The sequence below is a fragment of the Phyllobates terribilis genome, unplaced genomic scaffold (genome assembly GCF_046119375.1).
Source record: "Phyllobates terribilis strain yellow unplaced genomic scaffold, ASM4611937v1 Scaffold_5__5_contigs__length_657084704, whole genome shotgun sequence".
Classification (NCBI taxonomy): Eukaryota; Metazoa; Chordata; class Amphibia; order Anura; family Dendrobatidae; genus Phyllobates; species Phyllobates terribilis.
In genome coordinates, this window is record NW_027362765.1 from 380237463 (window position 1) to 380264412 (window position 26950).

Here is a 26950-nt window from a genome sequence, read left to right on the forward strand (position 1 = left end):
TATATGGGGGGGTGACATGCTGCATGGGGCATTATATGGGGGGGTGACATGCTGCATGTGGCATTATATGGGGGGGTGACATGCTGCATGTGGCATTATATGGGGGGGTGACATGCTGCATGGGGCATTATATGGGGGGGTGACATGCTGCATGGGGCATTATATGGGGGGGTGACATGCTGCATGGGGCATTATATGGGGGGGTGACATGCTGCATGGGGCATTATATGGGGGGGTGACATGCTGCATGTGGCATTATATGGGGGGGTGACATGCTGCATGGGGCATTATATGGGGGGGTGACATGCTGCATGGGGCATTATATGGGGGGGTGACATGCTGCATGGGGCATTATAAAGACAGGGGAGTGATATCCTGCATGGGGCATTATATGGGGGGGTGACATCCTGCATGGGGCATTTTATGGGGGGTGACATCCTGCATGGGGCATGATATGGGGGGTGACATCCTGCATGGGGCATTATATGGGGGGGGAAAGGGACATCCTGCATGGGGCATTATAAAGACAGGGGAGTGATATCTTGCATGGGGCATTATATGGTGTGAGAAAGGGACATCCTGCATGGGGCATTATATGGGGGGTGGCATCCAGCATGGGGCATTATAAGGGGGGAGCAGCCTGCATGGGGCATTATAAGGGGGGGGGAACAGCCTGCATATGGCATTATAAGGGGGAAACAGCCTGCCTATTGGGAACATTTACCTGCCCATTGAGGACCTATGCTGCCTATTAGGGACCTATGCTGCCTATTGGGGATATTTACCTGCCTATTGGGGACATTTACCTGCCTATTGGGGATATTTACCTGCCTATTGGGGATATTTACCTGCCTATTGGGGACCTATGCTGCCTATTGGGGACATTTACCTGCCTATTGGGGACATTTACCTGCCTATTGGGGATATTTACCTGCCTATTGGGGACCTATGCTGCCTATTGGGGACATTTACCTGCCTATTGGGGATATTTACCTGCCTATTGGGGACCTATGCTGCCTATTGGGGACATTTACCTGCCTATTGGGGACATTTACCTGCCTATTGAGGACCTATGCTGCCTATTGAGGACATTAACCTGCCTATTGGGGACCTATGCTGCCTATTGGGTACAGTTACCTACCTATTGAAATACCGGTTGACTTAACTTTACTTGTTCTTCATTTTAAATATTGTTTTTGTTCCTGTATTTTTTTTTTCTTCAAAATAAGATATGTGCAGTGTGCATAGGAATTTGTTCATAGTTTTTTTTAAAAAACTATATTCCGGCCCTCCAATGGTCTGAGGGACCGTGAACTGGCCCCCTGTTTAAAAAGTTTGAGGACCCCTGCTCTAGGTCAACTCTAGATCAGACACTCTACATTAGGCACAGATACTGTAAATCAGACACTCTTGACCATACACTGTAAATAAGACACTCTATTAGATACTTTAGATTAGGCAATCTAGATCAAACTCTATAGATCAGGCACTTTGGATTAGGTTTCTAACTCAGATACTGTTGATCGTCACTCTTGACCATACCCTGTAGATCAGCTAGGTACACTAGATCAGGAACTTTAGATTAGACATTCTACGTTAGGCACTTTAAAACCGATACTCTAGATCAGTTATTCTAAATTAGATCTAGAGCGTACACTTTAGATTAGAAAATCTAGATTAGGCACTCTGGATCACAAGTCGAAGAGATGGAAATTAAATGCTGTAGTAGTGCAGACAGTGCAAGGGTCACGTGGCTTTGCTTGGGGTTTTATGGCACAGTGTAAACCTGACCTACAGTACATAGACATGCAGAGACATAGGTCAGGATTATTATAATGCATATCAATTACATAATCATAATGTGTAAACTACTCTTAAAGGGGTTGTCCAATTCTGGACAACCCCTTCTAAGTGCCCCCAGACTGCTCTATCACCAGTGCCTCTGCACCAGCGCCGTTCAGCCACATTGAGCCCTATGTCCCACTCCAGCCACAGCGGAGGCTTATTACTGCATTTCTGTCAATTGACTGGTGGGGGGCACAAAATTCAGAGCGGCTAAACAACACTGGATCGAGGGGTACTTATACTTATTTTTTATTTAAAGGCGTGTTCCCACGGGCAAAAGTTGATTTTAATCAATAGATCTTGGAATAATAATAATTTCCACAATTGGATGTGTTTAAATATAATGCTCCTGTGCTGAGATAATCTTATAAATGTGCCCCTGCTGTGTACTGTGTAATGGCTGTGTCTGACCATACAGGGACATGGTCATGATCATACCACATCTCCTGGGCAGGGGGGGACAGGAAATAATAATTGGACAGGACAGCAGGGGATCACAGCTAATTTTTTTTAAGGCAAAGCATTGCCCTGCCTGTTTTTAAACGATGTATTACTTCAAAGAAAAAATTATTCGAGATTCCGTGATGTGATATCTGTACACCTTTCTTCTCCTGCCCAGGAGCTGTGGTATGATCAGACCATGTCCCTGTAGGGTCAGACACAGCCATTACACAGTACACAGCAGGGGCACATTTATAAGATTATCTCAGCACAGGAACATTTTATTTAAACACATCCAATTGTGGAAATTATTATTATTCCAAGATCTATTATCAACTTTTGTTCGTGGGAAAACCCCTTTAAAGATGTTTTCAGGTCATAACATTAATATTAAGTTTAATGAAGTTTAATCGATTGGTTTGTCCCTCTACAAATATCCCAGTTCCTTGAGTCGCCCCTTGGGACAGTCCACCCCTTCTCTAGATCATATACTAGGTACTCTAGGCAAAATTAGACATTGGATATGGGGTAAGCCAAAGACAGTGTGGAAGCCAAGGAGGATGTGAGAAGAATGTCTTTGGCGTCTCTCGGTATAAATCTTACCAGTTTAAAACCGAAGTTCCAGTCTTGACGTTTGACTTCCATCTCTTCAGCACTCTCATTCGTATTGACACTTCGGACGTACCTATGATGGATATCTGTAATAGGTATCTTCTCAAGAGGGAACGGGAGCGGTTTTTCAGCTTCACGTCTTCTCCTACTGGTTGGGACTCTTCCTTGGATCCCGGTGCCATTATACCCATAGAGGCTTAATAGAGTCTCGTGTGTGTCTCTATCCAGTTTTTCCAGGTCATCTTGGATGGACTGGTATCTGGGAAACCCATATAATGTTAGTTACATATACTTATCAAGCAAGCAAAATATTAGTCACATTCATAGGGGCAGCCGTAGGTGCAGTGGTATGTAAAAGATTGGGCACCCCTGGTCAAAATCACTGTTATTGTGAACAGTTAAGCAAGTTGAAGATGAAATGATCTCTAAAAGGGCTAAAGTTAAAGATGACACATTTCCTTTGTAATTTATTAAAAAAATATATATATAGTAATTTTTTACATCTTCACCCCGAAGCCTGTTTTCACCTTCCTGACTAGGCCAATTTTTGGAATTTTGACCAGTGTCAGTTTATGAGGTAATAATTCAGGAACGCTTCAACAGATCCCAGTGATTCTGAGATTATTTTTTCGGGACATATTGTACTTCATGATGGTGGTAAAATTTCTCCGATATGAATTGCATTTATTTGTAAAAAAATGTTGTCATTATCAAACTTTTAAATTTGATGCCGTTAAATCAGATCGTTATGTCACACAAAATAGTTTATAAATAACATTTCCCACGTGTCTACTTTACATGTTGACCAGCAATTTCTCATCTTTGCAACAAAATTTGCAAAACCATTTTTTTAGGGACCACATCACATTTGAAGTGTCTTTGAGGGGTCTATATGACAAAAAATACCCAGAAGTGACACCATTCTAAAAACTGCGCCCCTCAAGGTGCTCAAAACCACATTAAAGAAGCTTATTAACCCTTCAGGTGCTTCACAGGAATTAATGGAATGTGAAAGGAAAAAATAAACAACTTTTTTTCACAAACATTTTTCGTTTAGACACAATTTTTTTTCTTTCACAAGGGTAATAGGAAAAATTGGACTTGGAGTCCAAAATTTGTTGTGTAATTCCTCCTGAGCATGCTGACAGCCCATATGTGAGGGAAAACCACTGTTTGGGCGCATGGCAGGGTTTGGAAGGGAAGAAATGCCATTTGACTTTTTGTATGCAATATTTGCGTGAATAATTAGCGGATGCCATGTCGCGTTTGGAGAGCCCCTGATGTGCCTAAACAGTGGAAACCCTCCAAGTGACACTATTTTGGAAACTAGTCCCCTCATGGAACTTATCTAAATGTGTGGTGAGCACCTTAAACCCCCAGGTGCTTCACAGAAGTTTAGAACGTTGATCCGTGAAAATAAAACAAATCACATTTTTCCCAAAAAATGTTTTTTACCCCCAAATTTTTTATTTTCACAAGAGTAACAGGAGAAAATGGACCCCAAAATGTGTTTTGCAATTACTCCTAAGTATGCAGATACCCCGTATTTGGTTGAAAACTACTTTTGAGGCACAGTGCAAAGCTCAAAAGGGAAGATGCGCCATATTGGAGTTCAGATTTTTCTGGACTGGTTTGAGGATGCCATGTCACATTGGTAGAGCCCCTTAGGTGCCAAAACAGTGGAAGCCCTATAAGTGACCCCATTTTACAAACTACACCTCTCAATGAATTAATCTAGACATGCAGTGAACATATTGCCACCACAGGTGTGTCACAGAATTTTATACCATTGGGCAGTGAAGAAAACATAATTTAATTTTTACCACCAAAATTTTGTTTTAGCCCCAGATTTTACATTTTCACACTGAGAAATGGGTAAAAATGGCACAAAAATGTGTCCCCCAATTTCTGCTGAATGAATTTGTGGCTATACAGTACTGCTTAGCCATGCGGATGTGTCACCCAATTTCTGATAAATGAATTTGTGGTTGTACAGTACTGCTTAGCCATTTGGCGAGACTCGGGAGGGATGGAGCGCTATTTGCCTCCTGGAGCACAGATTTTCCTAGAATAGTTTGCGGACTCCATATACAGAGCTCCTAGAAGAGCACAATCCCGCCTCAATGACCCCATTTGGGAAATTATACCCCTTTGGGAACTTATCTACAGTTGTATTGACGATTTTGACTTCATGGGTGTTTTCCAGAAACAAGCAGTAGTGGCTGTTGCTGAGTGAAAATTGCAAACTGCCGTTGTAGTGACCAGTACTTTGTAGTGACCAGTACATTGTAGTGCCTGTACATTGTGCCAAGCTCGTGCTTCTGGAGACACACACCTGTAAATTAGGTGAGCTCTCATCGCTACAGAAATGCCAAACATGTAAATGCTAAATGTGGTTTAGACACACTGGGGCTCAGAAAGGAGGGGGACATTTGAATTTGGGAGCACAGAATTTGCTGAATTTCTTTTGGGGATTGAGCAGCCATAGCGCTTTTCCAGAGCCTTCATACTACCAATAGCGTGGAAGCCCCCTATATTTCCGATAACAGATGACGGACCTGAGCGGGGGCTTTTTTGTGGATTGAGATGAAGCTGTTATTGGGACCATTTTACATAACATTTTGGGTCACATTTATCCAGCGTTCTACGCTGAGCACTTACTTTTGGGGTTTCCATCTAAATCTCCGAGTGACGAGATTCAGATGAAACCCCCGAGGGATCCATTCCCTATAATGAGTCAGCAGAGTTACTCTGGACTCTGTCTGGCCTCTGTTCAGTGGTGTCCTTCTTTTCAGAATTGCACAAAACTATGGCCGCGGCACTTTTATGCACGCCTAAAAAGACGGACACTGCCGGATCTCAGGGCAGACAGTGTCCATAGTGCCTCCATCTCATTATAGGGAGTCTTCCTCCGGGGGTACCGTCTGAATCACGTATTTCAGAGATTTAAACCCCGGTGTAATCGCTCAGCATAGAGCGCAGGATAAATGTGCGTCGAGTCTTACTGCAATCTTTGGGAGGCAGAATGAACAAATCAACAGCAGGTGAAGAATTGGTTTTATTTATTTTTTACACTGCTCCTCATGCGGTATTAGTGATTATACGACTTTATTCTTTGGGTCAATGCGATTACAGCGATGCCAGATTTATATCGGGTTTTTATGTTTAGCTGCTGTCACACACTAAAAGACGCTTTTTTTTGCAAAAACGAGTTTTTGCATCGCCATATTTTGATAGCTATAATTTTTCCATATTTCAGCCGACAGAGTCCTGTGAGGGCTTGTCTTTTGAGGGACGAATTGACGTTTTTATTGGTGCCATTTTCAGGCATATGACTTTTTTGATTGCTTTCTATTCCAATTTTGTAAGGCAGAATAAACAAAAACCAACAATTCAGGTTTTTTTGTTTTTTTTTTGCCGTTCCGAGTGTGGTAAAATTGATAAGGCAGCTTTATTCTTGGGTCAGTATGATTACAGCGATACAACATTTATATTGTTTTTTTTATATTTTGGAGCTTTTACACAATAAAAACTATTTTATAGAAAAAAATTATTATTTTTGTATCGCTTCATTCAGGGAGCTATAACTTTTTTATTTTTCCTCTGACTGAGTTGTATGGTGACTTGTTTTTTTGTGGGACAAGATGACGTTTTGAGAGGTACAATTTTTATTCACATTCATCTTTTTGATCGCGTTTTATTGCACTTTTTGTTCGGCGGTATGATGATGAACCATAGTTTTTTGGCTCACTTTTTATTTTTTTACTTTTTACGGTGTTTAGTTAAGGTGTTAACTGGTAGGACAGTTTTATAAGTCGGATCGTTCCAGACGCGTTAATGCCAAATATGTGTATTTTTTTTGTTTATTTTTTTTACAAAAATAAATGTATTTATTGGATCAATATTTTTTCTTTTTTTTTGCTCTTTACTTTGGGATTTTTTTTAAAGATTTTTACAATTTTTCTTAACTTTCATCATCTTTACACTGTCAGATCAGTGATCTGATACTCTGCAATGTTCTGAGCAGGGGCTGACAGGAGCCTGAAGGACCCCGCGGCCATCTTGGGTCTCGGGGCCACCATGGAGACCATCCACACAATGCGATTATTATGCTGATGGGAGAACAATGGGAGCTCCCTCCCTTTGCGATGCCCCGCCATGTCACTGTCACTATTGACAGCAGCATCACAGGGGTTAAACGCCCGTGGGCATCGTTGCAGGGTGTCAACTCTCACATAGAGCTGACACCCGCATGTGATCGAGGCTGCGCTCAGCGTGAGCTTGCATGATCACTGCGCTGTATATATACAGTTCTTTGCGGAACGCAACTACCGCAGAGCAATATATATACACGGCGCATTTCAGGAAGGGGTTAAAAATTACAGAAATTAAAATGGGCTGATGCAAAAGTTTGGGCACCCTTGGAGATTTGTGTGCTCAGATAACTTTGACCAAGGTTTCAGACCTTAATTAGCCTGTTAGGGTTATGGCTTGTTCACCATCATCGTTAGGAAAGGCCAGGTGATGCAAATTTCCCGGCTTTATAAAAACCTCCTCTAACTTTGTGCCAAAAACCAGCAGCCATGGGTTCTTCTAAGCAGCTGCCGAGCGCTCTGAAAACGACAATGGTGGAGGCCACAAAGCAGGAGAAGGCAATAAGGAGATAGCAAAGCATTTTCAAGTTGCCCTTTCCTCAGTTTGAAATGTAATTTAGAAATGGCAGTTAAAAGGAACAGTGGAGGTTAAGATAAGATCTGGAAGACCAAGCAAAATTTCAGTGAGAGCTGCTCGTAGGATTGCTAGAGAGCCAAATCAGAACTCCCACTTGACTGCAAAAGACATTCAGAAAGATTTAGGCGACTCAGAAGTTGTGGTAGATTCTTCTACTGTTCAGAGACACCTGTACAAATATGGCCTTCATGGAAGAATCATCAGAAGAAAACTTCTCCTATGTCATTGACGCGCCCCCTGGGCCTGTGCTGCTTCTGCTGCGCAGGGGGATACCCGGAGCCGGATCTGCTGGGGATAGTAGTCCTCGTGGCGGTGACCCGGTCCGTGCCCAGGGTGTCAAACTAAGCGGCGGAGTTTAGTATAAGATGTTATAGTGTTCGACTACGCCACCCGTTGAATGCGGTTATGAAACCGCCGCTGCAGGGCAGACCGCTGAGGCCGGTGGTACGGTTGTGCAGCGTGGATAGTATAACCCCCAACGGGAGGGGTATGGCCTCAGGGCAGCGGACGTGGATGATGGGGATAGTAGAATTGCTCGCAGGCACCAGGAACCACTCAGAGACGGTGCGGTGTAGTTCAGGGTCTTTACTGGTGGCAAAGGTAGACCCTCCCGGGAGTACTGGCTAGCGATCGGGGCCTGGTCAGTCCGTGAGCAGATAGGATCTCCCCTGGCCAGGCGGAGTTGTAGGCCTCCCCACTAATTGTACTCTTCCTGGCTACCTTGCTAGAAGCGGGTAAAAGTAGCCCACGTCCCTGAGTGTACCGTGTGGTGCTCACCCGTATGGCCGGTGACTCGGGGCCTTCTGGTAGCCTCCGCTCCACGACAGCGGTGCTGGTCCCTTGCGTGTGACCGTGCCTTCGGGTTTCTTGGCCAGAGGACCTGAAATCCCCTGCCGGTCGGTTTCTGCTGCTGGGTATGGCTCAGTCCCCACAGCCTCGGACTCCGTGTCCGGTGAGATCTCTTCAGTCAGGACGAGCTCTACAGCTTCCAGTCTCTGACCCCTTTTATCACTGCTCCCACAGAGCTCCTGATCTTGCTCTCCCTGTATCAGCTCCACTCCAGACCAGACTGTGTCTCTGTCTGGGACTCCTCTTCTTCTCCCTAACCCCGCCTCAGCCCCAGTTTATATAGGGGAAGTTCTTCCCCTCCCAGGACTGGGCAGGAGATGTTGCATGCTTAGGATTCCTGACCAGGAGACCTCCCACCTGCTCACAGACGTAATATTGCTATTACTGTGGTAACCAGACCCCTGGGGTTCCACATTCCCCCCTAGTAAAATTTAGTACTCCGGGACTAAACATATTTTTGAAAACATAACAGGGTATAAACAGGAGCAATACAATAAGGAAAAACACATTAGGGTGGTGACGGCGTGTCCGCAACCGGGTGCAATTTTTGAAGCAAAAAGGGTGTCCATTTCACCAAAGAACAGGGAGCCGTAACCAGGTAGGGGTCTGTTCTGCCCCGAGTCTTTAACAGTCTTTAGTCCGTTCCTGGGTTACGCTCCAAACATATATACAACAGAGTTCCGGTTAATCCACAAAAGATACCTATAAAATAACTAGAAAAAAACATAATTATTTACAAGCAACAGTAAACAGGTAAATACCAATAAAACAGTCTGAACACTTTAGATCCTCCAACGTACGGGCAACTGGCCTCTAGTGGCCCTAGTAGACCTACGGAGCTTACTGACCGGTCCTGAGCTACAGGGTGTAGGAGCTGTCAAAGGTAAGCTGGGCAGCTGTCTACGGACTCTTTGGCTTACTAGGGGCACGGCAGGCTCACTATAAGCAGAGGGTCGATTCTCCTGGTCTGCTTGTGTGGGGTCTTCTGCCTCCTGGACCGGTTGCTCTTCCAGCTCTACCTGTTTTTCCGTAGGCACTTGGGATGCTGGCTGGAGGAAGGTGAGGACGGGTACCACAACAGCGCCATTTACTTGTGTCCAAGACCGAGGGAAGTCTCCGAGTACAGTACTGACCATCTCTTCCCTTTCCTCTGCGGGTCGAGGGTTTTCTTGATCTTCTTCAGGGTTTCGTAGTTGCTCGGGACACTTCTTCAGGTGATCTCGGGAGACAATGGCTGTGGTTTCTCCTCCATCCTTACTGATTGTGCAGATTTTTGGGTTTTCATGGCTTGATGGCAGTACGGTGTACGGGTCCTTCTCCCACTGGTCGTCCAACTTGTGGAGCCGTCTTTTCCTCTTCAAGACCTGCTCTCCAGGTACCAGGGGAACAGCGGGAACATACTGGTTGTAAGTCTTCTCCTGTCTTTCTCTTGCTTGACAGAGACTTCGCTCAACGCTCTCCTGTACTTTCCGGTACTGCTGCTGCCTCTCTGTGTCCCAGTCTGCTTCTGGTGAAGTGTCCTCGGGTGTCAGGACTCCCATATCCAGATCAACAGGCAGCTTACCAGGTCTTGCTCTCATTAGGTAAGCCGGGGTACAGTTGGTAGAACCTACAGGGATGTGGTTGTATAGGTCCACCAGATCAGGCAGTTTCTCAGGCCACAGACTGCGTTCTTCCAGGGGCAATGTTTTCAGAAGGTCTATCACCACCTGGTTCATCTTCTCGCAGAGTCCATTGGTTTGCGGATGATAGGGTGTTGTTCTTATCTTCCGGCAGCCATACAGAGTGCAGAACTCCTGGAAGACTTCCGCTTCAAAGGCAGGTCCTTGGTCCGTCAGCACCTGCTCTGGGTATCCGTGTGGACGGCAGAAGTGCTGCTGGAAGGCTCTAGCTGCTGTTTGAGCCGTTAAGTCCTTGACGGGGACTACAACCAAGAACCGGGAGTAGTGATCCACGATGGTTAACGCATAGACGTAGCCACTTCTGCTGGGGGTCAGTTTTACATGGTCCAAGGCTACCAGTTCCAACGGCTGCCTGGTGACGATGGACTGCAGGGGAGTCTTCTGGCTGGCACGGTCCTTCCTTCTTAGGTTGCATGGGCCACAGTCTCTGCACCACCTCTCGATGGTTCCTCTCATGCCTACCCAGTGGAACCGCCCGCGCAGCAGGAACTCCAGCTTCTTCCATCCGAAGTGCCCAGCTCCGTCGTGGTATGCCTCCAGTACCATTGCCGCGTCTCTTCTTGGCACCACTACTTGCCAGACCAGTTCATGCGTCCGGGAGTTGACCATTCTGCGGCACAACTTCCCCTTGTAAAGGAACAGTCGACTCTTCTCAGCCCACAGTTGCTTGGTCTCCTCCGGAGCGTCTGGGTCAAGGCGGGCATCTGGCTGAGTCAGCATCTCCTTCACCAGTCGGACGGCGGGGTCACTGTCTTGCGTTTCTGCCCAGTTGTAATGAGGTAAGGGGTTGAACGTAGCGGATTGCTTACCCCTTACACGGTGGGAATACTGGGTAGTCCCATGACGGTGAAACGCGGGGAGTTCAACTTCTTCCAGTTCCCCTGGATCTTCCCCTACGTCCGGTAGGTTTGGCATTCTGGACAAGGCATCCGCGTTGGTATTGGAGCGTCCTGCCCGGTATTTGATCGTGAACTCATAGTTGGACAGGCGGGCCATCCATCTCTGCTCCAGGGCACCGAGTCTTGCAGTGTCCAGGTGTGTCAACGGGTTGTTATCCGTGTACACGGTGAACCGGGAAGAGGCGAGGTAGTGCTTAAAGCGTTCGGTGACTGCCCACACCACTGCCAGGAACTCTAGCTTGAATGAGCTGTAATTCTCAGGGTTTCTTTCGGTGGGTCGCAGTTTTCGGCTGGCGTAAGCAATTACCCGTTCTCTCCCCTGCTGGATCTGGGACAGTACGGCTCCCAGCCCGATGTCACTTGCATCGGTGTAGAGGATAAAGGGCTGGCTGTAATCAGGGTACGCCAGGATTTCATCCCCCGTGAGGGCCATCTTCAGCTGGCGGAAGGACTCTTCTTCCAGCTTCTCCCATCTGAAGGGCGGCTTCTGGTTCTTGGCCTTCCTGGACTGGCCTATCAGGAGGTCCTGCATAGGAGCTGCCTTTTTGGTGAAACCGGGAATGAATCTTCGGTAGTAGCCTACCAACCCGAGGAACTGCCGCACTTCCTTTACGCTGGAGGGTCTTGGCCATTCCTTAATCGCGGTGATCTTATCAGGGTCGGGGGCCACTCCGTCAGCACTCACCACGTGTCCCAGGTACTGCACTTTTGGTTTTAGCAGGTGACACTTCGACGGTTTCACCTTCAGACCGTAGTTTGCCAGGGCTTCAAACACCTCCGCCAGGTGTTTCAGGTGGTCCTCGTAGGTTTTGGAATAAACTATAACATCGTCCAGGTACAGCAGGACCGTCTCAAAGTTCCGGTGTCCCAGACAGCATTCCATCAATCGTTGGAAGGTTCCTGGTGCGTTGCAGAGTCCGAACGGCATGCAGGTAAACTCGCTAAGTCCCATCGGGGTGGTGAATGCGGTCTTCTCCCGGTCCGACTCTGCTACAGGAACCTGCCAGTACCCGCTAGTGAGATCCAAAGTGGAGAAGAAGTTAGCAGATTTTAAAGCAGCCAAAGACTCCTCTATCCTTGGTAAGGGGTACGCATCTTTGTGTGTGATACGGTTGATTTTCCGGTAATCTACACACATTCTCATAGTGTTGTCTTTCTTTTTAACCAAGACTAGTGGAGCTGCCTAGGGGCTACAGCTATCCCTGATTACCCCAGCCTCCTTCATGTCTCTAAGCATCCCCTTGGCGTGTTGGTAGTGTGCAGGGGGTACGGGTCGGTATCTCTCCTTTATGGGAGGATGGTTTCCCGTGGGGATGTGGTGTTCTACCCCCTTTACTCACCCGAAGTCTAGCGGGTGTTTACTAAACACTCTCTCGTACTCTCGAACCACCCGATAGACTCCCTGTTTCTGGTGTGAGGGAGTGGAGTCAGTACCCAAATGCAGTTGCTGACACCAGTCCTCCATTTGTTGCTTAGAGCCGTTACCTTCCTCTGGATGAGATGGAGGCAAGGGTTCCACGGACTGTACAGAATTTTGGTTGATGGTATACAATTTGGCTAGCGTAGCATACCGGGGCAGGTACACTTCCCTCTTCCCGATATTTATTATGCGAACGGGCACCCTCCCATGGCGTACATCAACCACCCCCCGTGCTGTCAAAATGGTGGGCCTACTGTCTGAGTAGACGGGTTCTACCATTGCTTGGTAGTCTCTACCTCTGAGACCAATAGCTGCCCGGCACCAAATCATCATCTCACTTTTTGGGGGCATGGCAATAGGGAACGGGTCACACATTCTCACGCTACCTATCTCACCACCGGAGAGTTCCACTTGTTGCCGTCGCATCAGTGCCCGGATCTCTTTTTGGAGCACTCGCTGCTGGCCGGAGCTGGCGTTCTTGGCAACCTGCTGTAAAATGAGAATCACCTCCGCAAGACAATTTTCAATCACATTAGTTCCTAGAGTTATCTTTGGGTGACTCTCGCGCTTGTCAATGTCTACAATGATCAGTCCCTGTGCTGCCAATTCGACTTTACCGATTTTAATGGTCATCTCTTTAAATCCGATCTGTGGCACGGGCTGACCATTGCTGGCGATGATACTCAAGTCGTCGTCTGGGTAGCGGGTTATATCCGAGTCATTCCAGTACTGCTTGAAGAGCACGTACGGGATGGTGGTGACCTGTGACCCGGTGTCAAGTAGGGCACTCATAGGAATGCCATCCAGTACCACAGGCAAGACTGGATGTCCTCCCACGTATTTGTCACGCCAGTTCGATGGGCCTGGTGATCTTATTCCTAGGGGTTGGCCCTCTACCCCAGGTTGTGCCAGTTTAAAGGACAGTACCTTGCCATATGTCCGGGTTGATTGCAGCGGCGGCAGATGGGTTGTCCGTCCTCGTTGTATCGGTCGCTGGGTCTTCCTCTGGCCGGTGGGGTCCTCCTTGGTCGGCGCCACGGGATATCCTCCGGTCCGGATGCCAGCTGGATCTTCCCCGGAGTAGAAACCTGAAAGAACTGCACAGTTCGGGTTAGCGCGGCAACGCTTTTAGTTAGCTCTTGGACCTGATGGTGCAGGTCTGTAGCCGGGTCATTGTTTAAAGCCTGCGCATCAGCTCCCACAGGCCCTGCCGACAAGGGCGCCGTCTCCTGGTGGTAAGTGGTAGCAGGGCGTTTGTGGGTCACAGCGCCACCTGGTGCCGGTTCTCGGAGCACCCGGATGGCTCTGTCCTTGAACTGTGCAAAGTCCAGATGAGGGTCCTGTAAGGCCATGGCCCGCAACTGGGTTCGGTGGGCATTACAATGTAGACCCTCTATAAATTGTTCAGTCAACAGTTTGTCTTCGTTTCCCACGCCGTCAGGGTCGGCCTGCTTAATGGCTCTCAGGGCCTCTTGTAGGTTTAGCGCATAGTCCCTTATATTCTCATGTGCTCGCTGCTTGCACCCGTAGAATCTAAGCTTGATCTCGGCTGAGGTACGGGTATCAAAGGTGTCCTTCAGCCGGGCTAGTATCTCTGCGACAGTCCTCCTCCTCCCAAGTGGCCAGGACTTTACCTCCCTTTGGGCTGCCCCTGTTAATTGAGCCACCAGGATGCTCACTTTTTGCTCTTCTGTGAGGGGGTACACCTGGAAGAGGCTATCCAGCCTTTCTCTGAAGTCATTTAGGGTATGTGACTCCCCTGAGTACTGGGGTAGCCAGGCTGCCCCCGGGATGTAGGGCATGGTGAAAGGCATGACCGCGGCAGCGGTGGTGCTGGCGGTGGCTGTGGCAGTGAAGCTCTCCTCCGTATCCGACATCCTCCTCCCCCCTAGTGGACCGTGGCCTACCTTGCGATGATCCTCTTCCGTAGGCCGCGGCTCCGCAGTGGATCGTCAGGGTTGAGGACCTTCCGTCGCGCTCCTGTGACGTCGGCGTCTGCTGGGTTCCTTCCAGGACCTTACGCAACGTCCGGACGTGAGGCGGGGCTTCAGTTCTCGCGCGCTTTCGGAGTCCACGCCCCTCTTCTTCCCGCGCGGCGTCCTCGAGATGGCATCCAACGGCGGGAAAACTCCACGGATGACGGGAAGAAGGCAAAAGATGGCGTCGGATGGCGGGAAAACTCCACGGATGGCGGGAAGAAGGCAAAAGATGGCGTCGGATGGCGGGAATCTTCACCACAGGTAAGTTTAACAGTCTTTTTCAGGCACGCAGTACCCGGTGGTTGCGGGCACGAAATCCTGCCGACTACGCCAAAAGTTGACGCGCCCCCTGGGCCTGTGCTGCTTCTGCTGCGCAGGGGGATACCCGGAGCCGGATCTGCTGGGGATAGTAGTCCTCGTGGCGGTGACCCGGTCCGTGCCCAGGGTGTCAAACTAAGCGGCGGAGTTTAGTATAAGATGTTATAGTGTTCGACTACGCCACCCGTTGAATGCGGTTATGAAACCACCGCTGCAGGGCAGACCGCTGAGGCCGGTGGTACGGTTGTGCAGCGTGGATAGTATGACCCCCAACGGGAGGGGTATGGCCTCAGGGCAGCGGACGTGGATGATGGGGATAGTAGAATTGCTCGCAGGCACCAGGAACCACTCAGAGACGGTGCGGTGTAGTTCAGGGTCTTTACTGGTGGCACAGGTAGACCCTCCCGGGAGTACTGGCTAGCGATCGGGGCCTGGTCAGTCCGTGAGCAGATAGGATCTCCCCTGGCCAGGCGGAGTTGTAGGCCTCCCCACTAATTGTACTCTTCCTGGCTACCTTGCTAGAAGCGGGTAAAAGTAGCCCACGTCCCTGAGTGTACCGTGTGGTGCTCACCCGTATGGCCGGTGACTCGGGGCCTTCTGGTAGCCTCCGCTCCACGACAGCGGTGCTGGTCCCTTGCGTGTGACCGTGCCTTCGGGTTTCTTGGCCAGAGGACCTGAAATCCCCTGCCGGTCGGTTTCTGCTGCTGGGTATGACTCAGTCCCCACAGCCTCGGACTCCGTGTCCGGTGAGATCTCTTCAGTCAGGACGAGCTCTACAGCTTCCAGTCTCTGACCCCTTTTATCACTGCTCCCACAGAGCTCCTGATCTTGCTCTCCCTGTATCAGCTCCACTCCAGACCAGACTGTGTCTCTGTCTGGGACTCCTCTTCTTCTCCCTAACCCCGCCTCAGCCCCAGTTTATATAGGGGAAGTTCTTCCCCTCCCAGGACTGGGCAGGAGATGTTGCATGCTTAGGATTCCTGACCAGGAGACCTCCCACCTGCTCACAGACGTAATATTGCTATTACTGTGGTAACCAGATCCCTGGGGTTCCACATCATCACCATAAAATTCAGTGTCAGAAGAGCAAAAGAACATCTAAACAAGCCTGATGCATTTTGGAAACAAGTCCTGAGGACTGATGAGGTTAAAATAGAACTCTTTGGCCACAATGATCAAAGGTATGTGTGGAGAGAAAAGGGCACAAAAATTTCAGGAAAAGAACATCTCGCTAACTATTAAGCATGGGGGGTGGATCAATCATGTTTTGGGGTTGTGTTGCAGCCAATGGCAATGGGAACATTTCACGGTTAGAGAGAAGAATGGATTCAATGAAATTTCAACGAATTCTTGATGCAAACATAACACCATCTGTAACAAAGCTGAAGCTGAAAAGAGGATGGCTTCTACAAATGGATAATGATCCTAAACACACGTCAAAATCCACAATAGATTACCTCAAAGAGCGCAAACTGAAGGTTTTAAAATGGCCCTCACAGTCCCCTAATCTGAACGTCATTGAAAACCTCAAAATAGCAGTGCATGCAAGATGACCCAGGAATCTCACAGAACTGGAAGAATCTTCCAAGGAAGAATGGATGAAAATCGCTCAAACAAGAATTGAAACACTCTTGTCTGGCTACAAAAAGCGTTTACAATCTGGGATACTTTCAAAAGGGGGTGCTACTAGGTACTAACCATGCAGGGTGCCCAAACTTTTGCATCGGCCCATTTTATTTTTTGTAGTTTTTAAAATGTAACAAATTACAATATATATATATAAATATATATATATATATATATATATATATATTTGCCAAAAAATGCAAAGGAAATGTGTCATCTTTAACTTTAGCCCTTTTAGAGATCATTTCGCCTTCAACTTGCTTAACTGTTCACAATAACGGTAATTTTGATCAGGGGTGCCCAAACTTTTACATGCCACTGTACTGCTCAGTGTATTGCAGTAGTATTTGTACCGGTGGCACTCTATGGCACGTTTATCTTCCAGCTGTGTATGGAGTCTTATTGATAATTCTCAAAGGAATAAAGTGTGCAGAAGAAAAAAGAACAATCTCACTATGAACACTTGGTAGATGATAAAGGAAAATTAATTTAGAAGTGAATGAGTGTTACTTTAGCCAAAAGATCCCAATAAAGTCTCCATTTCCTCTCTCCTTACCTGTAGGGGTTCAGGGTGCACACAGTCACTGCCGGGAAAAGTAGTTTGTCTGAATTGACATTTACCGAGATGCTCACTGGGTAACTGAAATATTGTCCGAAGAGAAGTCCAAACTGCCAGTACATGAGTCCAAAGGTGACCAGGAACAAGACGAGCCAAAATGCAGTTTTCATGCGGTTGTTACGGGAACATACAAGCCGGATGGCGCCATGAATGGTTGTATTGTTGCAGAAGAACTCAAACATTTCCCGAAATGAGGAATAGAACTCAATGAGTCCTTCCTTACCCGTTTTCTCCTCGGACGACATCCTGGAAAACAAAAACACACAAAGAATGAAAAGTTGGAAAATGAGTAAAATATCGATAAACGAAGCAAGCAAGGTTGGTGTGGGCAAATCAGGGTCCAAGTACCCATCAGGGTCCACACGATTTCTGCCAGAAAAGCCCATTTGTGGGCAGAGGTTTTGTAAACTCTACATGCCACCATACGGTGCTCCATACATGTAGGAACACTGTTTACCACAAGGTTCACTGACAGTACCGCTCCTGCGGGGATTGTCATTCAGCCGTACTTGACAACTTTTATGGATGACCTTCAACTTAAAGGTCATCTGCAGCTGAAAACATTTTCTACCGAAGCCCCACCTGATTTCAGCCCTGTCACCTTTACGGCACTATCATGTCCCCCACAATTCCTTCTGAATGTGCACTCGGATGACAGGTCTGAATGAACGTTTCCCGACATTCTGGAAGAGTTGGCAAATAGGTTTCAGTTTTTCTAGATCTCTAAATGGCCAACTGGCTTAGTTTTGAAATGCAACCCTAGCAGGGGGCAGAACTTCAGGACAGTGGGGGCGAGGCTTTATCTCACTAGAGCAAGTGTGGACCGGGCTTCATCTCTCTAAAGCAAGTGGGGGCGGGGCTTCATCTCTCTAAAGCAAGTGGGGGCGGGCTTTGTCACTACAGGAAGTGGAGGGCGAGGCTTTATCTCTCTAGGGCAAGTGGAGGTGGGGCTTTGTCTAGCTACAGGAAGTGGGGGTGGGGCTTTGTCTAGCTACAGGAAGTGGGGGTGGGGCTTTGTCTCTCTAAAGCAAGTGGGGGATGGGGCTTTGTCTCTGTACAGGAAGTGGGGGTGTGTCTTTGTCTCTCTAAAGGAAGTGGGGCGTTGTCTTTCTACAGGAAGTGGGGGTGGGGCTTTGTCTTTCTACAGGAAGTGGGGGTGGGGCTTTGTCTTTCTACAGGAAGTGTGGGTAGGGCTTTGTCTTTCTACAGGAAGTGGGGGTGGGGCTTTGTCTAGCTACAGGAAGTGGGGGTGGGGCTTTGTCTTTCTACAGGAAGTGGGGGTGGGGCTTTGTCTCTACAAGAAGTGGGGACAAGGCTTTATCTCTTTAAAGGAAGTGGGGGTGGGTTTTTGTCTCTCTGAAGGAAGTGGGATGGGTCTAATTCTCTACAGGAACTAGGGGTGGGGCTTTATTTCTCTAAAGTAAGTGAGGCTCGGGCTTTGTGTCTACAGGAAGCGGGGCGAGGCTTTATGTCTCTAAAGGAAATGGGGCATGGCTTTGGTTCTCTACAGGAAGTGGGGGCGAGGCTTTATCTTTATACAGGAAATGGCGGTGGGCTTTATTCTGTCTACAGGAAATGAGGAAAGGTATTTGTCTCTCAAAGGGAAGTGGGGTCAGATCTTGTCTTACTATAGGAGGAGGGGCTGGATTTTGTCTCTCTGCTCCTTCTCTCCTGTCTGTCAAACTGCATACAGGCATAACCGAATGGCAGGCTTTTGTTTCAGAGCAGGGCAGAAAAAAATGGGTACTGGGAAGTGACTGGGGAAGGAAGTTCCAACACCTATAGTGCTGGTATAATCCTGATGAAGAGGAATGTCTCATTCAAAGACAATGGATGTCAAGTTACATAGGGTTGAGAATTGGGACATTAGACTCATAGGTTCACAAAAGAAGTTCTGCCTTGCTGTGGTCGATGAGGGCAGCAAACTCTGCTTATCTAGAGGTTTTAGGTGAAAGAATAGGTACATCGTAAATGGCAGCAGTGGCATTTGTCACCAGAATAGGATGTAGGACAACATTATCCACGTGTTGAAAGGTGGCATCTGCTACATCACAGTAAGTGGACGGGCAGGTTATTACTGATGAATCATCCAGAAATAACAGCGTGTTCCCAGCGCAACGTACGACAGAGTATATCATTAATTTATTTATAGAGATAATATCAGCTGGGCTGGAGACGTCCATCAAGCATCTCAGGTCCCTGCCAGACAATGGACACATGAGCATGTTTAGATCTATTTCTCCAGTGTATTATGAGGTCCGGAGGTGACACCTGAAGCTCCTGAGCTCTAATGCAATATCTGTTAAAGAGCAATCACCTACTATATCCCATATTACGATATGTCACATTTGTTCCACCTCTGGCTCAATGGCCACCAGAATGAAGAGGCGGCTGCGCATGCAGTTCATTTCTGTGGGAGGCTGTGCCTGCAGTTAATTTTTATGGGAGATCCAAAATTCTTAGTCCACATTCCTTTGGATATCATTTCAATAAAAATGTTCAATGTGCAAATTGAACCCCACCAGGGCCAGGATGCAGCTACATTCACTGTACTTCTAATACTTAGCCCATAGTAAAGCCTTAATAAAATGCCATATAGTTGCAAATGATCCAAGCATTGTAGCTGCCTAGTCATCACGACACGAGTATCATAGAGACAGTTCTACTGCTACGAACCATAAGAACCCCTCTATATTTCCTCCAAATAATAGACACCATGCTACAAGAATGCTTAAAGGGTTGTCCAGGCTTTAGATGAAATTCTGATGGGACTCTTTGTGGCTGATGACTTCTGAATCCTGACAGCATGCGATGTGCACACTGTCAGAAATTTCCTGTACTGCTGGTGCCAGAAGGTGGTCACGTAAGCAATTTGCTTCATATTCCAAAAAGAAGTTCTTGCCCTCTCTCAGTGCGCTTTTACTGAGAGAGGACGAGCACATCTAATCGGAAAGTGACAGCCTGCTCGCATCGGCAACACTGGAGAATCCTGACAGTCTGCGCTCAGCATGCTTTAGGATTCAGAACTCACAATCAATGCCTGCAGACTTTCACCCCAAGTCTGGACAACCAATTAAATACTTTTCACCATATCCTCTTTATTAAGAATTGTAACATACCTGGCGGCGTCCTTGCATGGTGGTCCATCTCCCACTGTGCAAGAGGGCGCACTTGATCTCCTGTCCAGAATGTCTCTCTGGCTTCCCTCCATGCTGTCTGTTTGTGTCTGTTTCTGCTGCTTAAGGGCGGCGCCCGATCACTTCCTGCCTTTAGTACCTGCTGTGGGTCACACCCCTTGTGCGTCCTCAGCCTATTGCTGTCTGTCACTTGGTATATAGCTCAGCAGCTCCCTTCTATCCCTGCCTGAGCATAGTGTTTCCTTCAGTGTGTGCTTGCACTCTGAAGGTGCCAGGTCCCGTCTCTTGTCTCCTGCTTTTTGTATCAGTTCCCGTGTCTGAACTGAGTCCTGTATGTCTCCTGCTTTGCGGTATCAGCTCCCGTGTCTGAACTGAGTCCTTTCTGTGTTCTCTTGTCTGTCCTGTCTGAACACGCTCCTAGCCTGTTCCTCTCGCCTTCTAGTGGCCGATTTCCTAGACCCGCTCCTGCGTCTGGTCTGTCCTGTCTGAAGACGCTCCTTGCCTGTTCGTTCCGCCTCTCTGGGGGCCGTATTCCCAGACCCGCTCCTGTATCCCTCTGCAGTGTCGGTCTCCTCCGTACACTCAGTTCCAGTCTGAACTCTCTCCTGTCCTTTACCTGTTTTGCCTCTATGTCCGTTCCCTTCCTTTTTCTGCAGAGTCTGAACTCGTACCTAACTCCTGCTTGTTGTCTCTGCAAGTACTGTGTGAGTATCTGGCTCTGTCTTTCCCTTCCTGTCTGTTCCGTGTGTACAGAGCCCTGTCCTCCCTGCTCAGCCTTGTCTGCACTCTAGCTGTGCTTGCCTGTAACCCTCTGCCTGTATTGTTCCTGAGTCCCGGTGTGTACTGGGTTCTATCCCGCCTGTGTTCCTACCTGCTAGTGCCTCCCTGTCTGCACTCTAGCTGTGCTTGCCTTTACCCCCTGCCTGCATACCCGCCTGCCTGCATACCAGTCGTGCCTGCCTATACCCTCCAGTCTGTGTGCCAGCCTACCAGCCTGTTCCTGTATTCCCCTGTGTGGGTCAACAGCCGTGTCCGGGGTCTGACCTGGAGTAGCACCTGGTCCCTCTGCTCGGTTCCTCCTTGGTGCACTGGCGTCGTATGCCGTCGTGCGACCCTGGTCGGATCGGGTGAATACTTAGTCACGCCCCTCCAGGCATTCACTCTCCGGCACGGTCCAGTGGAATCACTACCAATCACACGCACACGCCGCTTAGCCCGGGCGTGTGCATAACAGCATGCTCAGGCCATGGTTCCCGTTGAGCCCCACGGCCTTCGCTCTTTGAGAAGTTTTTCCAGCGAATACATGCATTAAAATAAATAAATAATTTTTTTCCCCCTTTAGCTGAGTTCCAGGCGAATTACGCACCCGTCCAGATGGATCTATCAGCTCTCGTTCCTGCGGATCCGCCACGTTACTATGGGGATCCAAGACAGTGTCGTGCATTTGTGGAGCAATGCATGCTACACTTTAAGGCCTACCCTCTCTATTTTCCTTCCGATTGGGCTAAAGTGGCCTTTATGATTGACTACCTAGCGGGTGATGCCTTGAAATGGGTCACCCCCCTATGGGAAGCATGGGATCCTGTCATCCTTGACCTGCAGGCCTTCCTGGTGGCCTTTCGTATGGTCTTCGAGGTCCCTAACTCTGAAGCCCCTGCTGAAGCTTCACTTCCCAATATCCCGGAGCAGCCCCGACGGGTAATGTGTGTGGGTAGCGCAATAGTCCTCCAGCCCAATGAGACTACTGCCCACCCAGAATCCTCACAGGGTGACTACGCTTTCCGGAATACTTCTCTCAACCTCAAGAGGCAGTCCAGACATGCTAGACTTAGAGGCAAGCCGTCACGCCAGGGTCTGTCCTCCCTGAGACCTCCTGACCCCAACCTTGAAGTCCCTACTGAAGCTTCATCTCCCTGTATCCCGGAGAAACCCCAATGGGTAATGTGCGTGGGTAGTGCACCAGTTCTCCTGGCCGAAGAGACTTCTGCCCATCCAGACTCCACACAGGAGAACTTCCTGCACCCGGCATCAGATGCTTCTTTCTCTTTAACCGGTGTGCATGTCCAAGGATGCTCCAAAGCTGTGGTTACCTCAGAGTCTGTACACCCCTCCGACCAGGCGGAGGATCTCCAGTTGTCTCCTGAACCCTTCGGGGTGCTACCTGGTAGCGAAAGGACAGAGACTCTCCTATACTCTGTACCTGATACCTCGCTCGCTTCGTCCAGTGAGTCCAACTTAGTGTACTCCGAAGCAGAGGTTACTCCTGAGTCTCTACACCCCTCCGACCAGGCGGAGGACCTCCAGTTGTGTTCAGAATCCTTCGGGGTGCCACCTGGTGGTGAATGGACAGAGACTTTCCTATATCCTGGATCTGATACCTCGCTTGCTTCGTCCAGTGAGTCCGACCTAGTGTACTCTGAAGCAGAGGTTACCCGTGAGTCTCTACACCCCTCTGACCAGGCGGAGGACCGCCAGCTGTCTCCAGAACCCTTCGGGGTGCCACCTGGTGGTGAATGGACAGAGACTTTCCTATACTCGGTACCCGATACCTCGCCTGCTTCCTCCAGTGAGTCCGACCTAGTGTACTCTGAAGCAGAGGTTACCCGTGAGTCTCTACACCCCTCTGACCAGGCGGAGGACCGCCAGCTGTCTCCAGAACCCTTCGGGGTGCCACCTGGTGGTGAATGGACAGAGACTTTCCTATACTCGGTACCCGATACCTCGCCTGCTTCCTCCAGTGAGTCCGACCTAGTGTACTCTGAAGCAGTTGTTTTCTCTGAGCCTCTGCACTCTTCTGACCCGGCGGAGGACCTCCAGTTGTTTCCTGAATCCTCCGGGATACCACCAGATAACAAAGAGACAGTGACTTTTCCTCATTATGTACGTGATAACCCGTCTATTTCTTCCTGTGAGCTTGACAAGATGTACCTCGAAGCAGAGATTACCCTTAAGTCTCTGTCCCCCTCCAACCCAGTGAACGACTGGCCCTCGAATTCCCTGCGGAAGATTCTGGCAGGCCTGAAGAAGAGGGGGCGTAAGGGGGGAGGTACTGTAACATACCTGGCGGCGTCCTTGCATGGTGGTCCATCTCCCACTGTGCAAGAGGGCGCACTTGATCTCCTGTCCAGAATGTCTCTCTGGCTTCCCTCCATGCTGTCTGTTTGTGTCTGTTTCTGCTGCTTAAGGGCGGCGCCCGATCACTTCCTGCCTTTTGTACCTGCTGTGGGTCACACCCCTTGTGCGTCCTCAGCCTATTGCTGTCTGTCACTTGGTATATAGCTCAGCAGCTCCCTTCTATCCCTGCCTGAGCATAGTGTTTCCTTCAGTGTGTGCTTGCACTCTGAAGGTGCCAGGTCCCGTCTCTTGTCTCCTGCTTTTTGTATCAGTTCCCGTGTCTGAACTGAGTCCTGTATGTCTCCTGCTTTGCGGTATCAGCTCCCGTGTCTGAACTGAGTCCTTTCTGTGTTCTCTTGTCTGTCCTGTCTGAACACGCTCCTAGCCTGTTCCTCTCGCCTTCTAGTGGCCGATTTCCTAGACCCGCTCCTGCGTCTGGTCTGTCCTGTCTGAACACGCTCCTTGCCTGTTCGTTCCGCCTCTCTGGGGGCCGTATTCCCAGACCCGCTCCTGTATCCCTCTGCAGTGTCGGTCTCCTCCGTACACTCAGTTCCAGTCTGAACTCTCTCCTGTCCTTTACCTGTTTTGCCTCTATGTCCGTTCCCTTCCTTTTTCTGCAGAGTCTGAACTCGTACCTAACTCCTGCTTGTTTTCTCTGCAAGTACTGTGTGAGTATCTGGCTCTGTCTTTCCCTTCCTGTCTGTTCCGTGTGTACAGAGCCCTGTCCTCCCTGCTCAGCCTTGTCTGCACTCTAGCTGTGCTTGCCTGTAACCCTCTGCCTGTATTGTTCCTGAGTCCCGGTGTGTACTGGGTTCTATCCCGCCTGTGTTCCTACCTGCTAGTGCCTCCCTGTCTGCACTCTAGCTGTGCTTGCCTTTACCCCCTGCCTGCATACCCGCCTGCCTGCATACCAGTCGTGCCTGCCTATACCCTCCAGTCTGTGTGCCAGCCTACCAGCCTGTTCCTGTATTCCCCTGTGTGGGTCAACAGCCGTGTCCGGGGTCTGACCTGGAGTAGCACCTGGTCCCTCTGCTCGGTTCCTCCTTGGTGCACTGGCGTCGTATGCCGTCGTGCGACCCTGGTCGGATCGGGTGAATACTTAGTCACGCCCCTCCAGGCATTCACTCTCCGGCACGGTCCAGTGGAATCACTACCAATCACACGCACACGCCGCTTAGCCCGGGCGTGTGCATAACAAGAATAAACATAAAAAAAGCATAAAAAGTAATAAAATACTCCGCAACACGACTACAACATCATACTTGTAGGTTGGAAAGTCTGTCTGCCATGAAGTAAGGTCTTGGAGGTGTTTTATTCAAGAGCACTCACTGTACCACTCCACAGTTGCACAAAGCTGACCAAATATATTGGGGTGCTGACCCCAAATTATTTTGAACTCCTTTCTCTGAGATTGGCAAAGTGAGAACAACACCAGCCATCGAACATGATCCAAACACCATGGAGTCGATACATCAATTTTCACAAGAATTCTGGTGTAAAACTTTGATAAGTTGCTAAATTGTTGCACAATTCATAGTTGTGCAATCATTTTGCAACTTTTGGAGTTTGTATGACTTTTTTTTTAACAGAGAGGGTATGGTCGAGCTCCACCACAACTTCATCATCATCATTTAAGTGGCATAAATGATACCAGAGTTGTACTCCACTCCTTGACTGCAGTATGTTTCTTGCCTCGCAGCCGAAAGATGCCCCAAATTCCTTTAGAGGTGCACATCTTTTAATGAATTTGGCGCATTTTACTCCAGCGCACTCTTCATCAAGATTGGTGTACAGAATGCCGTTCTGGAGAAATCAGGCCCCATATTTATAAGGCCGCTGTGGTCGGGAACGTCAGTGTTACAGTTGATTTACATTGTGGTCAGATCACAATTTGAGATGTGATTTTTTTCAGATGAACTGATATCGGTAATGACTCTGCAAGATATGACTAAGACGAATGTTCACAGTTCCTTTCTGCTACATTTTTCCTGGAGCAACTTTCGAAGTACCTGTCAAAAACCTATTATCATCCTGAAAGGTGGCCCTCATTGCTGTCACAATCTGTACCCAAAACTAGTATGTTCCAGCTCCTCTCCTCAGCTGCCTCCAGGGCAGTTTCATCAAACCTTTTTTTTTTTTCCATTTTTTTGCTGTGATCAGCACCCTAACACAATAACTCTAACTCTAATGGCAACAGTTTTGTCATAATCTTAAAAATTGCAGCAAAAAAAAAAAACTAGAAAAAAAAGTTTCTAGTAATAAAAACACCTTAGTATTAGTATACTGTTATGGCACAGCCTCGAAATCGAGAAATATGTCAAAAAATATATTTTTTTTCTCAGAACGTCGGTATGAGGAATGGTAAAGGGCGCATTCACACAACCATGTATTTAGACCTCGCTATTTTCTGAATGAAAGATCAGAGAATCGTTTGTTCCAGGAATCACTTTACCTTCTGACCTGAGCACTGAGCTGTCATTTATGCCCCAGAAGAAAGATAATTGTGCCTAGAATGACTTCTCTATGGCTTCTTCAGTCCTCATTAAAGTTATTTAAAGATAGAGGATATCTAATACCCAACTAGGGGTTTCAGAGTTAATAGGTGGGGTGTCCTCCGACCCTGAGGTCTTCACTTCTCTTTGGAGAACAAACCAAATTCATGAATTACTAAAGTTGAGCATAAAAGATTTGCAGGGTCCTGGTCCAGTGATCACTTTATTAGTCTGTGGTTGCCGGACCAGCAACCTTCAAACCTTCTCCCACCTTCTGGCATTCTCAGGCTCTTCTTTTTATTAGTAGGTTCAGTGCGAGGTCATCATTGCATATGGCATCACATTGGAACATATACAGAAGAGGCGATAGGAGTGACAGTGGGTAGTAGGAGGTTTGTAGAGTTCTGGTCCGATGGTTTTGGACTACCAACGTGGCCGCTGGACCAAAGTTCTTCAAATCATTTTGCTCAACTCTATGAATTACATGTGCAGCCCACTGACTTCAATGAAAAGCATATAATACTTGCTTGCATGCTACAGTAGAATTAAACAGTTGAATAGGAAAGAGAAGAACCCATGTTCATCTGTGCACTACACAGATGACTCTTGGATTTTATGCTTTGTTGTTCATGCTGCTCTACCCCTCTTTTCTTTTTTAGGGCCACATGATCACCATTTTGAGCAGGCTGCAGAGAGAACAGTTCAACCCACATGGTCTCCTCCATCAAGAATTTTGAGGTCCTGGATGAGTTTTCATGTTCTCCATCTATTTGGTGGGTTTCCTCCTACACTCCTGATAGATTTTGTTTTTAGCTTATAAAATTATCCTTAAAGTGCGTGAGTGTGAAACAGGTAATTGAGACTATGAGCCCCATCAACGCAACAGACTGATATCAGTAGTCATGATCTGTGTCTAGCCATGTGGAAATAAGTTGGTGCCAATCAGTAAACATGATGACTGTCAATAAGTCTTTGATTTCTTTTGTATGTTTCTGGATATCTCACTCTTACCGCAGGTTTTACATTCGGTGGATGGACGACTGAAATGCTCTGTTGACAGTTCCCGTCCCGAGACAATGTGCAGCATGTTGACAAGTAGATTATACGCGAAGTTCAATTCTCTTCCTTGTTATATCACATTAATGTTTTTTTTAAAGGAGGTGTATTTATTATACTCACTTATATA

General features: G+C 48.1%; 1 protein-coding gene across 1 annotated transcript in view; it reads right to left on the reverse strand.

Annotated features, from left to right (window-relative positions):
- SCNN1A (sodium channel epithelial 1 subunit alpha) overlaps positions 1-26950 on the reverse strand; it is a 215940-nt gene that overhangs the window by 173164 nt on the left and 15826 nt on the right. Inside the window, exons 2-3 of the mRNA XM_073684901.1 lie at positions 16959-17267; positions 2890-3157 (exon numbers count right to left, since the gene is read on the reverse strand). Of these exons, the coding sequence (XP_073541002.1) occupies positions 2890-3157; positions 16959-17266 (576 nt within the window). The 5' untranslated portion in view covers position 17267. The remainder of the gene's footprint in view (positions 1-2889; positions 3158-16958; positions 17268-26950) is intronic.